This window comes from Perna viridis, chromosome 6 (assembly GCF_037379345.1).
Source record: "Perna viridis isolate PV_CMFRI_1.1 ecotype Kerala chromosome 6, ASM3737934v1, whole genome shotgun sequence".
Lineage (NCBI taxonomy): Eukaryota > Metazoa > Mollusca > Bivalvia > Mytilida > Mytilidae > Perna > Perna viridis.
Genome location: NC_142450.1, coordinates 18,916,149 through 18,931,367, shown reverse-complemented (window position 1 = coordinate 18,931,367; position 15,219 = coordinate 18,916,149). Strand labels below are relative to the sequence as shown.

Here is a 15,219-nt window from a genome sequence, read left to right as displayed (position 1 = left end):
AAATGAAATGAGAGGTAACTACAGCGGGTGCAGGGGGTAAGCATCCCTCCTTTTTTGTTGCAAAATTACTCATTTTCATGTGTAAAATTGATTAAAAAATGATAAATAATATTCTAGCACCCCTACCCCCGTTTTAAGAGAAACTACGGCTAGCACCACTCATTTTCAAAGTGTCTGGATCTCTCCCTGAGCTCTGGCTCGAGAATAGACCGATTCAAAAACAAATTATGAGTAAATCAATAACAGTTTTGAACTTACGTTGATCAAAGGCATTTATTGCATATTAAGTTAAATGTCAGAATAGTCGCTTCTAGTTCTGACACCTAAACAACCGAGAAATAAAAACAATATTTGTAGGGGAAGCTTGTATATATCTGCACAAAAAGAGATTTCTATCATCATCTAATGTGTCATATATGTTTGTACTGAAATGACCTCTGCTAAAAAGAAATTTAAGGTTAAATAACAATAGGTATGAAGGCAAAACATATATTTTTCCCTTCAAAGACATATGAAGATTTTTTTTTCAGCATTGTAGAATTTTCTTCTTAACAAGATAAATGAATTCAAATATATGACATTTCTCCTTAATCGCCTCCTTCATGATTCTAGGAAGTGTAGTTACTTGATACGATGTATAGGTTTGTTCCATTCATCAGTTTGCACTTATTCCATGACAATCTAATTCCTCATTCAAACATGGAGTCTTAGCAGAATGTGAATGCAGAATATCGCTCTTAAATGATTACATGATTACATTGCTTTAGTGGTGTTTTATTTAATGTGTATTGTTGCAACGTTTCATTAGTCATAAACAGATGGAAATTTGGGTCGGTTTAAGCAGAATTAAACACAGCATACACCGACTCTAAATCGTTTCTATCCAATATTCTAACCAAAACGTGGAAACAGCTCTTACAGTTTGATTAAAAACAAGTAACATCTTTAAAAAAAAAAAAGATAGCCGACGCAGTAAAATTTTGTACCTTTTACTTTTTGGTGTATATATTTCTTTCAAGAAAATAACGCATGACATGCAAATTAAAATTTTGGTTATTTTTTTTTTTTTTCGAACACAATTTCAATTTTTCAATACTGTTTTTTTTAACTCCATTAAGTTATCAGTATTTGGCCAATCGGGAAAAAGAAATACGATCAGGTGACTTGCGTTTCCACAGCAGAGCGTCCTTAAAGTCAAAGGGTAAAAAGCGAAACTATACCGACTGCCTTGGAACAAAAAACACTAAAGAAAACAAAAATAAAATTTTAAAAGCGCATCAATACTTCCAACCTCTTGAAACGATAGTTAGTGCCATTTGTCATTTACCTGCACGATTTAGTGTACTAGGGTACCAATAATGAAGTTCCCTAGTTATTGGTTGTGGTTAAGATAAGCTACATTGTTATATTGACATTTTGACTCAATCACATTGAACTATTCAGCATAGAAATTAAAATATTCAAAATTAACATTGGGATATATGACTTCAGGGATAAACTGGTTAGACAGATCTACTACATACCAAGACTGACCGGATACCACGATGAATATATACATTTTATAAAATCAACTTATTGAACAACATATGATGCATGTTTGGTTTTTGTCTATTCAGATAAAACATGACAAAATGTGGCTTAAAATGATTTGTACTACCCTAAGAGCTCGACAATGATTCTACAAAATAATCTATATTTGGCTTCCTTTTTCGATATTTTTTTAGTTCGATTACTTTATACAATTAAGTTTTGATTAAACATCTTCATACTTATATTTTTATTCTAATGCTGCTGATGAGAGGTTACTCCTTGAAACACGTGTACAGCATATCGAAAGATAAACGTGATTGGTATTTTTTAATGTTGTTCTATTTTCATTGTTATTACTATTCTATTGTAGTGCATCCAAAGTTTATGATAAATTTCCAGTATGTCGAGAAGTCAAAACACTGATTGAGTTCGTACGTGTCTTCACACAACAATTTGGAGATGAAGTTTGTCAGGTTGTCTTTAATAGTGAAGAATTTAATGTGCAGAAAGTTTACAAGACAGAATGTTTTCATGGGTAAGTATAAAACAACAAAACGCTTTCTTTAACCGATATGTTTCATTCACGCTTGATGTTGAGGTAAAAAATGGAACAAGCAATGGTTATATTAAGAAGAAAGTTTCTATATCATTTCAATTTTGTTACATTGGGGAATAGTTTTTATTTGTCAACTTCGGTTTATCAATAATACTGCATTTTTTAATAGCTGCAACATCAACCTTGTTGCATCCCTTGCTATATTTTCAAGGTCTTCAATATAAGTTCACCTTTAAATGTTTTTATTAAATTATTTGAGATGAAGCCATCTCATACCTGCCTACCTTTCTCTACCTTTCTCCCTCTAACTACATATCTTTCTACCTACCTATTTTTGTCGCCTTTCCTTATACTTCATATCTACATACCTACCTACAACTTCCAATTTACCTATCTACTTACCAACCTATCTTTATTCCTTTTTTTTTCAATCCATTCTCGTCATAATTATTTATCTACCAACCAACCAACATCTACCTACCTTCCTATCTACTTTTCTACCACCCTACGTGGCTTGTCTGAGGAACGCAGAACAGGGACCATATCATCATCTTGAATAAAAAAGAATTATTTGTGCTTGGTCAAAAGGAAAGAAGATTAATGTGGATTAAACAACACCAGTAAACAAAGTATTACATTTTTCGATTAGAATATATATGCTACTTATCAACTGCATTCAAATATTGTTTTCTTTTGTCTTTCAGTAATCCTTCAGTAAAGGCAGTATTCCGTAAAAGGTGTTCTTTTGATTATGGAACAAAAGCAGATTATTATTGTAAACCAACCAATTTCGTCAATAGGAAAATGGTCGTCTATTGTCCATTTGCTAAACTTCAATTCGTGACAAAAAATGTTGCAACTGCTTGTAGCTGCGTTAAAGTGGGCTGTAAACAAAGCAACATTAAATAAAAATATATAACTCTTCCTGTGCAATAACAATCTAACATGTTCATTTTTTATGTTTTATTACTAGTAACTTGAATAGTAAAATATATGAACTGTACTTGTATTGTTTATGCTTACGAAAATACATATAGCACCTAACACTGTAAGTTGTGGATCATCAGATAACAAACCATCGACAGTGAAGAAATCTGAATGTCCAATTGTTATAATATAATACCAATCCGTCACACTGTCAGGCAAGAGAAATGATTGTAAACAGATCGATTTTTTTTATATGTCAAGTATTGCAGCCTGATCGTGAACAGAGCAGGTAAAGGATCGAGAACAAAAAAAAAATATTTTGTTCGGCAATACCAGCAAAACTAATACTTTTACAAACAAAAATAAAATGTTTATCAGAATGATATCATATGCAAAGAATAAGTTTTGCGTCTTTTATTTTGATAATCCATTTTTCAAAAAATTCAAAAATTCAATATGTAAAGTTTTGTATATCCCCCTGTGTAAGATAATTTCGAATTCGATCAAGTTGTGCGAAACCTGGGTTAACGCCTCATGAACTGTGTGACATTTATGTACAGACCTTAATTACCCTAATGTAATATAAACACAGATAAATTGGCCTTTTTTTTTTTAATCTTCATAGCCCAAATAAGGAAGTCACCTTGAAACATGTACGTTTTGGATTTGTACAGCAACATGGCATAAATGTGAAAATATGAAACAAAGACGATCTGCATACTGTAAACGTACTAATTTTCGCGGTGTACTAATTTATTTTCGCTATTTTCGCGGTGGACAGAAAACCGCGAAAAATAGTACACGCGAAATTGATTTTCTACACTATATAAGGCTTATCATTTTTTTTTTTTTTTAAACCGCGAAAATTGATACCCGCAAATATGTTCACTTGACAGAATCCGCGAAAATTAATACGTTTAGAGTACACAATGTATCTAATGGAATAAAATATATGACATACAAAAAACTGAAGAAACAAGAAGTTACACAAAACTAAAGAACTAGCAAAATGATCAAAACTCGGGGTTGAAATCAGGAGTCTCGGAAGGTGTCCGTCAGATTCAAGTGAGTATAATTCGGAAAAGGTAACGGAGAAAAGTTTGTTGGTTTACTTTATAAATCAAACGAAATCATGGTAGAACACCAATTTTAATTCTTAGAATTCTTCTTTTTTTAAGCATTCAATTCATATTCTTATTTGTTCCTTCAAGTGCGTACTTCATAACCTGTAATGAGTTGAAACATCAATGGTCATAATAATGACAAAACGGTCTTTTGTCCAACATCCAGAAGCAAAACCTGTGTCGGGGGAAACAATTTTAGAAAGTTATTTAAATAAAATCAGCCTACAAGCAAATGTTGTTGGTTTGACAAGAAGTTTCCTGTACGTAAACCTCATTCAAAAACAGTATTAAATCAGTTCAGTGTCGTTTATTACTGTCATTCAAAAATCTGCACATTTTGAATAATGTGTTGTCCCTGTCTCAATCATAAGCCCGACTTTATACCGTTCATCACAGTTTTTCAATAGTTGGTGTTTCGAGAAGAGTAATGAATGCTTATCACCTCAGTGTATTTTGATTATTGCTCAGATTGTGCATATATCCTAGTTGCTCATGATTGCTTTTGGTATTATATGGATATTTATGTAGTGCCGTCATTGTTGCGTTGTTTTAAATCAAATTGGAATAGATTTTTGGGTCTTCTGATTTTAAACAAACTAATTCTATTGGATAATTTAATAACTTATCTCTTCTTTTTACATTTTTGTTTCAACGTATTCTATGTCATTAATAATAAAACAATTACAAAAAAATACTTTTTTTATTTAAAAAAAACATAATTGAGAACTTCAAACAAAAAGGTTCTGTACAACAAAGCAATTTTCAATCAAACAAAATATATGAAACGTTTTTACGAAAAAAAACGAAGCCAAAAAACTGAAATGCCCATTTAACTCAATGCATTAATTACAAGGTATACCAAGTGTATAAATGGTACGTGCTGGTAATGTTTGTGATAGAGAAATTTAAAACACGTTAAAATTAACTCGGTGTGTAACGGTTCAAACGTATAACCACAGTTTTATTTTATAAACAAATACAAGGTTGACTATATTTAAAAAAATAAAAACAGAGCTAAAAAAAGTTCTTCAAAGAGCCGTTATCAAATACACATCTTAAGTCTGATTTTTTGCAAATTTGATGCAATGTGAATTGATCATGTCAGATTTCATTGTATTTCACCCGCAAAGTTTGGAGTTTTACTGGAATCGCTTTATCTGTCTGTCTATCAGTTTGCTTATCATCAGCATCAATCGGTTCTTCGGTCCACATGTATTGTAATTCTTCAAAGAGCCGTTATCAAATACACATCCTTATCCTGATTTGTTTCAAATTTGCATTGTGAATGGATCATGTCAGATTTCATTATATTTCACCCACAAAGTTTGGAGTTTAACTGGAATCGCTTTATCTGTCTATCAATTTGTTTATCATCAGTCCATTCTTCGGTCCACGTGTATTGTAAGCACAACCACCCTGAACCGCTTAAAATTGATTCCATACATTTTATTGAACAGGTATAGATAAATATAGTCCGAAGCCTGTCAATGGTAAAAAATCGAACGTAGGTGTTTTACATTCCAAAATCTCGTAAGCATAATTACTAATTAACTACTCAATGGATGATAAGGATAATTTAATATGATTATAGCCATTACAATCGGTAAATGGACATAAGTCAATATATTTTATGTCATGTTACTACAAAAAGAAATTATATTCGCTTGAAATGCGGGGAAGCACAAAGTTTCACTACTCAAGAACTACATAAGTGGAGAATTAGACTTCCTTTCATTACAATTCTAAATGAAAACACAAAAACGACGACATTTCGATTTCATTACAGTTATATATATATCATAATGAATAATGGACCATTTATGTAATTTTGAAACAAATGGTTGCGACACTGTTTTCATTTTGCGACTTACAGGTATACGCAACATTTCATATCAGTATTTCGACGTTGTTTCAGTGTTTTCTTAATTTTTGCTCTTCAATGAGTGCTCTTTTCTTTTTCATGTGTTTAAATATAGGTGTATGGTAATAATCTCATACCCTTGTATTCATTGAGAGCAAGTTAGATAACAATAAGTGCCCCTCCTTATATTTATTTGAAAAACTAAAACGATTTTCTGAACGCCTAAAAGTATAAATCAGAAACTGGAGAATGTCACATTGCAATTAATGTCGTCCCCTTTACTTTCGTCCCTAATTCTGAGCCATGGTAAACAATACTAAAATGACAGAATTTAAGGCACATGCGCTTCAAAACACATTCATATAAATAATTATATAAGTCATATATATTTTAATGATAATTTGTTTCAAACAAATGTGGGTAGTAAAAATTATCTGCTGACTAAGCAGTGCTCAGGTTTGTGTCTACCTATATCTATCATTTACACTGAAAACTGAAATTGGTCAAAAAGAAATGCTGTACTCGCTTTAAGGCAAAGCATAGTCCATATTATTTTTGGTCTTCGGAACTGAGTTGGGACGAAAGTAAAAGGGACGATATTAATTACAATGTGACGTTCTTATATTGTTAACATTGAACGTATTTCGAACCCAATTTTGCCATTTAAAATCAATAAAGTTAGATTTTAAGACGTTCAAGAAATCGTTTTATTTTTTTTTTAAATATTGGGGACAGTCATTGCTATATCATATTTGAGTGTGTATTCTTTAAGTTAAGCTCTGCATAAAAGCCGGAGAGAAGCTTATGATAAGCAATTCCTGCATTTTCTCAATTCAAAAAATGTTTTGAATCCATGAGTAGGCCTCCTAGAAACAAAATTTGACAGTAGGAACGCAAATGTAAGTTTGTAACTGTAGATATAAATACTTTTTATTTACTTTTTTATAATTTTATTACGTTCTACTGCAGGAAACAGGAAAATATCACACCAAATTTCTACTCTATAATCAGTCAAACAATATTTCACGATATAAAGCAAATCTAGGTAAATAAACACAGGATGAGATTTTTTACAGATGTCATAGAGGTGTTTGAATAATTTCATTGATTATCATTGAGATATAATGAATCACCCCCTGCCTGAATTTTAGACAGACCCACACTTAATTGTTTAAATTTCCAATGGATACATTTATCTACAATCTCAGGCAAGTAATATGCAAAACAAAAGTATTTTAATTTAATATTTATTACAAAAAAAATAATTAGAGTGATTCATGGCATATCATAAATAACATTCACATATTGAACAATTATTAACAAAATCACAGATAAAGAATGTTTCGTGGATTTCTCTACCATCCGAAAGATGAGAATAAATTGTCTAACTGCATACTTCTTGAGACCTTCTTCTTTCTGCATCGAAAGCTGCTAGCTGCACAGTGTTGTGGTAAATCTATATCCATTTTCTGACACTGTGATGGAAGGTTTGGGCAGTAAATAGCAATTCTGCGCCTGATTATGTTTTCTGGGACGCACTGGAAAGAACTGTCCATTCCATCAACCAAGGGGTATTTGGTTCTGAAAATAAATCAATATTTTAAATTTTGTGGGATTTTCAAGTTTTCAGTATTCAAATATATAAAACGGTTCAAAGTTGTCTTTTGTCTTTTTCTTGTAATCTTGTCAGATTTTTGCATAGAATGATGTACAAGAGAACAACATTATGAGTTCAAAATGTATTTACACTGGGAATCCTGTGTATGAAGAGTATACACTAGATAGAAACTTACCCGCACTGCATGTAATATACAACTTGTTGCCATGGACGGATTACGTTGCACATGGTTGTCCTTCCTGGTTCATATTCGTACCACACTGTGGTCAGGTTGGCGTATGAACTAGGGCAGATGCTGCCACATTCGACAATCTGGGGACCGTTGACGCTATCTCCAATATCGACAGGACAAATACTGAAAATTAAATGAATATGTTGTAATTGTGTTGATAGATCAATTATTTAAGTTGACGACAACACGTTAAACATCAACAGCGGTAAGCTTTGTTTTTGCGAAAATGTACCAGTATATACATCTCAGACTGTATATAACACTTAAAACAATAATTATACATACAAGTATTATAAAATGTTCTTGTACAGGAAATTATGTTTTCTAGATTAAGATGAAGTTCAACAGACACAGAACATAGGAAACATTGTGCTATTCAGTCAGATCACACCTATCAGACTGTCATCGTACAAAATCATACAGACATACATATTTTAGATGAAGTAGTAATGTGTGAAATGATGTAAAAACAGTATTTTTGAATTTTAAAAGAAATGTAAGCATAAAAATTGTATGGTAAAATTACAAATATTCAGTGTATCAAGCCTCTTTTAAGGGGAGACAATTGGCGGTTATATATTCTATAGAAATGTAACAGGAGTTTTAGGGTTATATTTTAATATTACAAGAAAAAAAGGTAGGTGACCCCAATTTTCTTTTTTAAACTATGAAAGACAGTCTGTTAAGTATCCTTTATAAAAATTCTATCTACCAATTTTTTGTAGTGAAATTCCCATATTTTTTTTTTTACAGTTTGAGGCCAGAGTTAATTCAACTTCAAGACTGTATGTTCCGCTTATGATCTGGCATGCCTTTGAGGTTGTTACAATTTTAAGTACTTACTGGGGATCAGAGTAGGGAACTGCAGGTCTGTATATCTTACTGGCATCTTCGACAAACATCAACATTTCTGGGTCGTCTTTCAAGGCTTGTTCTATCGCAGCACTGAAAATTTTGAAAAATTAATAGTGTTGATAAATTACTTCAATTTATACTCATTAATATAATGTTGCGATCATTAAAGATTACCCTGGCGCTCCAAAAATACCTTTTCAGAACAAATGATTGTCAAACAAGAATATAACTACATGTATTATTAATGATTGGTTGCTTATATTGACCTTATTCCATTTGAATGACTTTTTGTAATTTTATCAGAATTTTCGTTTAAGAGAGAGACGAAGAAAAAAGGAGCATCGAACACAGGTATAAACTGTAATGTATTCACGTAAAAATGTACAGACAGAATATAGTACATACAATAGTTGTATATAATTTTTTTTTATATCTTTGTCATTTTATATATTTTTTTGTCGATCAAATGCTCTTTACATTTTTAGATTATTTAATATCTTGAAACTATCTATTTAGAAAACTAAGGCTAATCTAGTCAATTTATCCAATGATAATACATGTACAGAAAAAAAAACCAAATAGTCAGTCTTTTCCCATAATTTCTTATCTTGCTTTTATAATGCTTTATGCATGTACTTACTGGTTATATTCTAACGGTTCCTTGCAAACTTTGACAATATCTGGCCATCTATTTTCGATAGGATCCACGATGCATTTGTTCTTATTAAACAGAAGCCCAAAACAACAGGGCACCAAGACGATTAGTACAATGACTTTTCTGATCTGAAGTTAAAGCAAAAAGATATACATTAAATGTTTATCATAATTGAACGGGTATGTAATTGTTTATTTGGACATCAAAAATGACCTTTCATTTATATATAATTTTCTAATTGATTTGAAAAGTGTTTGGTTACTTTCTATTTGCAAGTTTTACCACTATTTAGCCAAGCATAAAAAAACAGTAATTCATTTGCTTGGAATACATTCAGTATACACTGAACTAAACTTTCTTCAAATGTAAAATCCAGAATTCATGTATGCAACTATGTTTGTTATTTTTCAATTAAGTTATAAAGGAACAATGTTTTATTGCAAACAAGCTTTTCAAAAAGATAATAAGAAAGCTTTCTTACCATATTTCTCTTTGTAGATCTGTATGTTTCTTGTGAGAATATCGAGAGAAATGGCTCGTTTTATACAATTTTCACAATAAAATTATTGACGCGGACTACAGTTGCGGAAATAGAACAAACTAGCCAATGAACAAATAGAAGTCTCGCCTATGACCTAAGGTCTCGCGTCATTTTGACCGTTTCTGTCCAAATACGTCAGATCGTCCATCATTGCTGTCAAAAATAACACTACTATTGTCGTTGACCATATTATATATAGCAGTAGTTTGTCTAACAAGTTCATTGATGAGATAACCTTCTAACTGACCAGTTCAAAAACAAAACAAAAATGGTAAGTTTCGAAACTAACAAAAAGGGAAAAAAATTAAGCCGAAAATGAAAGGTTTTGCAATTTTCTTTAATCTTACTTTCATTCGTATAACAAATAATATGTTTTCTTTTGGATTTAATTGAATTTTGTAAGTAAAAAGGGAAAAATTTAACCTAGCAAAATATCTGTTTCTATCTTCCAGTTTAGACTATCTTTTCAAAAACGCTTGATTTAAATTTAATAATATTTTCACCATTCATAAGCACAGCAATCTTGATTTTCAACAAATGATGCATGCATTTATTTCATATAAATATCCATGTTCCGTGACTGAAATTAAAAGGCTTTTATCGGTTATAAAAATACATGTAATATTCACTAAAATTTTCGTTACATCATTACAGATGAAAGTTATGCTGTTAGCCGCTTTTGTAGCCGTCACTTCTGCAGTGCCAATGAATTTCTGCAAAAATTATAAATATTTGTATGACCAATGTTTGCCAAAACATAGCTGGATTTGTGATAAACCACTGGATTATACACCACTTGATATGTAAGTCAAATATTCTATGATTTTTTATCATTTAAGTAGCAGTCTTGTAAAACATGATGCAAATTCTGTAAAAAAAAATACGCATTTTTGATTATTAAGTTGCTCTTCGGAGATAATGCACAATGAAAATTCAATAGTTTCTATTTTATTTAGTGCCATTAACAGAGTTATCTACCTTAATTTTGTATTTTACAGTACATTCTATATAGTTTTTATCTCCTAAGAACAAGGGTTGTATGAAAAGCCCCAAGTTAATTTATGTTCACATTTCAAACAGAATACCACAAATAAAAATATGTAGGCTTTCCAACCATGAATCACATTTTGCATGATTCTTATCAGAAGTGCTCCTTAATTATTGAGCTGCTTCAGAATTCTTAACTCGTTTTCTGTAAATTATCAAGCATAATATAGAAACATAAATTTATTTAATAATTTGATAATTTACATGAGATTAAATTCAAGATTTCTTACTTTTTCAAAACAAAGCAATTTAACATTTCCTGCATTTGTTGGCAAAAATATTCAAAAATAAACCCCCAACCAAAAAAGGGAATTTTACATTTTTTCGTTCCACGCAGAACGTATAATTTTGAATAAAGAAAAATCATCTTTGCAAATTTCTAATTTTATAGTCATGCGTGCAATTTATTTTTCTGTTGCATATCATGCAAATTGGTTTTTTTGTTTATATTGCACATATAACGATTTAATTAATATTCCTATTTTGATACTAAAAACAGTTGACAGATAAAAATTGTAAACAATTTGTTATGTAATGGTGTCATTTTTTTATAAGGCCGCGGTTGTCATACAAGGTTGTGAATACTGTCTTATTTATTTACAGGCGTGGTTTGCGACAAAAATTGGTACAAAGTGATGATTCTTTTATACATTACATTAAGTCCTGCGGTGAATGCTTGGGAGAGCCAGGTCCTTACAGGTAAAGTTATACAAATCGTGCTGCTAAAAATAACATACCTGCATCAATACACAATAGCCCTTTCAAATCTTGAGAAATACTTGTGTAATAGCATTTGGTTTCACGGGTATGCATAAACATGTATATTTAATTGCTTTGTCAAATAATAAAACAGAACTATAGATAAACTTCTTTTTGAATTGTGCTTAATATTTCGATCTCAGGGTTAGTAATATTTTGATAGAGATATGATACATTTTGTAAGGCAAAACTTCATTTCAAACTTTTATTATCATATTGATACATTAACATTTTTTTTTATATATGTACTTTTGTAAGTGAATTAGATTTACTTTTTTTCCCAGTTTATAATTGTGATTTTTCGTAATATATATAAAAATGTTATATTTAAAATCCTTCAGTGAAACGGCTGATTATGTCAAGAAACCAGTATGTCGTGAGGTCAAAGTACCTGTGGAGTTTGTAAACAAGACCATTTATGATCCATTAACTGGACTTCCATATGGATATGAAGTTTGTCAAGTCGTTCTTAACGGACCAGACAGAAACATACAAAAAATTTACAGAACAGACTGTTTTAATGGGTAAGTTTCGAGCAGACATTCTTACATTCATTTTGCATAGAATTACTTTCGTACTTTTTTGCGATGGTCAGGAAGCTAAGGCGTATATTCTTAACATTATTAAATCAGTAAAAAAAGCGGTTTAATATCCGATTTTATCATGTTTGCTTTCCGCTATTGGGGCCTTTCAGAGCTTACTACAATTGTTAGAGGTGTGTTTTACACTTGTTGAAGACATTTCGGTGATCTTTGAAAGTACTATTTTGGAGGTTATACGCTGGGGCATTTGTTTTGTTCCATTATGTCCATTCTTTTTTATCATGAACATGTTTGGGACTAAAATAAACCATATATTTATTTATATAAAATAAGGTCAGTTCGGAATAGAAGACAATTTTGTACGGTAACCCTTGTTGATAAATTGGTTAAGAAGGATATTAATGTCATCCCGTAAAATGTCTTGGTTAACAAAAAACTAGTTAATACAAGGTAGCATATAAATAATTAATTCCAGTCTTCTTACGAATACTGATGTTTGTTGTATTCTGTCCGTCTCTTAAGTACTTCTCCGTCTAAGAATCGGGCAAAATATATATAAGGTGTGTCACATGAAGGAAAGAAACATAGAGATTGTGTTGCATTAACCAATTAATTATACCTGATAACCACCAGAAATGACTATCAAAGTGTTTGTGAAATTTGCATTTTTAAGATATTGATAGGTCAAATTTATTCAAAAGCACTACGAAAAAGTTACGGGAAAATTTCCCCGCACTTTTGCACTATATAAGCAGTCAAAATATATCTACGTCACAGATGCTTAAGGATAAACTTAAATAGCTTTTTGGTTGTTTTCTAGATGTACTGAATATATTTTAGGCAAAAATGACTACATTGGAAAAAATGATGTGCCACACATTGCCTGATTCTTACACAGAATGATACTTAATATGTTGTGTTTATTACTTCTATGTTGGGTTCATTATTTCTTTACTAGTAAATACTTCAGATTTATGCAGATTTCGGAGAATAAACTACATTATGTTCCGTTTGGTCGATTTTTATGACCCGTGTGTGGTCGTTGTGTTTTTTTTTTACTTTCGACCAATAGAGTAATCTAATTATCTATTTATTATTTTTTATGTTGGTATTCTTTGTTGACAAACTACAGCTACTTAAAAATTCAAAAATATTATTCATATGAATATTACAAATTTCGGGATGCTGTAAATAACCTAATATCAGCATCAATAGAACCAAATAAATGGGATGATCTAAATTTAAAAGGAATTAGCCTGCAAGAAATACTCAAAACAAATAAAAATACTGAAATCCAGTACAGGGACATTCTTTTTTGTGCGACACGAGGAATAGAGCCTCAGTGTTTTTTTGAGGGTTTGATTTTTTTGATAATGCAAACAACGATAAATAATCTATGATATAAGACTGTACGTCTACTGAACATTAACATATTGAAACTTACAATACTGAAAAAATAACTTTATGATTTTATATAATACATGTACTAATCTCTTTTTTTTTCTCTCTTCTTACAGTGATAAAAGGAGAAACAACCAATACTGCAGATTTGACTACGGAACCTTCAAAGAATATTTTTGCCGACCAACCAACTACGTTTACCGAACCATGCTGATCGATTGTCCAACAACAGGTCTAGAATATTACAAAGAAAAGGTGTCAACAGCTTGCAGTTGTGTCAAAGTCAAATGTATCAGTGGAATTTCGCCTCCTATCTTTAAATAAGAAATCCAAACTACAAGCTTCGTCAAATACCAATTTAGTGGGAAAGGAGCAATAAAGACTTTGTTTCGAGGATTGCTTTTTTGTCTGTGATAACTCTAGTAAATTAATTTTTATTATTGTGAATTGTTTATGATATGGATATTTATTAAATATTTTTGTATAAACAAACTTGTTTTTATTGAATTAATCATCAAGTATAATTCAAGTTCTGTATAACTGGATATAAGAGGTTGAAAAGAAAAGGATGGAGGTTTGAGACTATATGTTTGATCTATATTTTCTAACAAAATGAAATCTATGTCTCCTGGACTACCCCAATTCCCGTTAATGTATCTACAAAAGATTTATGGTCATGGAGTAAATGCGAAACAAGAGACTCCCAGGAGCCTGAATCGCTCACCTGGTTAAAGTTTGTCTTTCAAGGGCAATAACTTTAACATGGAGTTGTTCAACAATTTTGACTCGAGAAGACTTTGGTGGGACTATCATAAAGATCATTTCAGTGATAGAAAGTGTCTTCCTTTTATAGTTTTAAAGATATTGGCTAAAAACTGTCAAAAAACTTTTTCATCTTATAAGGGCAGTAACTCTTACAGGAGTCACCTGACAACTTTTGAAGGCCTTATAGTAAGGTTCATTTCATCTATATAAATAATTTTGCTAAACCTAACGGTTTTGGAGATGCTTGTGAAAAGCTATTGTCTGACCCCTTTGTTCTATTTTTAGTACCAGCAGCCATGTTTTTCGACGGATCAAAAATCCCCACATCAGTTCTATGCACAATACCCCAAGAAACATTCACACCAAGTTTGGTTCCAATTTGTCAGGTGGTGTCAGAGGAGAAGGTTTTTGAAAGAAATAACATTAAAAAGGGCAAAACACGTCGAAAAAGGGCAATAACTCCAACATGGCTTAACAAATCAAAATGAAAATTTGACCACAGATAGATCTCATCATGCTAAACACTTTTACCCCGTCAGAATTTGGCTAAACTTAACGATTTTGGAGATATATGCAAAAAACTACTGTCTGACCCCTATGCAGATAAGGCTTTCAAAATTCTCGGGCGTAATTCAAATCACACGTCGTTTTACAATTGGATAATGTCGCTTAAAAACTTTAATTTTTCTCGATTTTGCATGATTCTGGTATTTTCTGAGAGGGCTGGCTGCAGCGTGTAGAGTTCTTTTCGAACGTCATACGCTGTTCGGAACTTGCTACAGACCAAGACAAAATCTACAAACAAC

General features: G+C 31.4%; 2 protein-coding genes across 2 annotated transcripts; one reads left to right on the top strand and one right to left on the bottom strand.

Moving 5' to 3' along the window:
* Positions 1–7,353: 7,353 nt before the first annotated feature.
* LOC148613941 (uncharacterized) lies at positions 7,354–10,087 on the bottom strand. The gene is made up of 5 exons (XM_088590399.1): positions 10,034–10,087; positions 9,344–9,486; positions 8,692–8,793; positions 7,792–7,971; positions 7,354–7,579 (listed from the first exon to the last, which is right to left on the bottom strand). The coding sequence occupies exons 1-5, from the start codon at positions 10,085–10,087 to the stop codon at positions 7,354–7,356; spliced, it is 705 nt and encodes a 234-aa protein (XP_088446525.1).
* Positions 10,088–10,497: 410 nt separating this feature from the next.
* Positions 10,498–14,126, top strand: LOC148613940 (uncharacterized). The gene is made up of 4 exons (XM_088586139.1): positions 10,498–10,702; positions 11,550–11,645; positions 12,047–12,229; positions 13,765–14,126. Exons 1-4 carry the CDS (start codon positions 10,554–10,556, stop codon positions 13,970–13,972), a joined length of 636 nt encoding a protein of 211 aa, XP_088442265.1. The 5' UTR covers positions 10,498–10,553; the 3' UTR covers positions 13,973–14,126.
* The last annotated feature ends 1,093 nt before the right edge of the window (positions 14,127–15,219 follow it).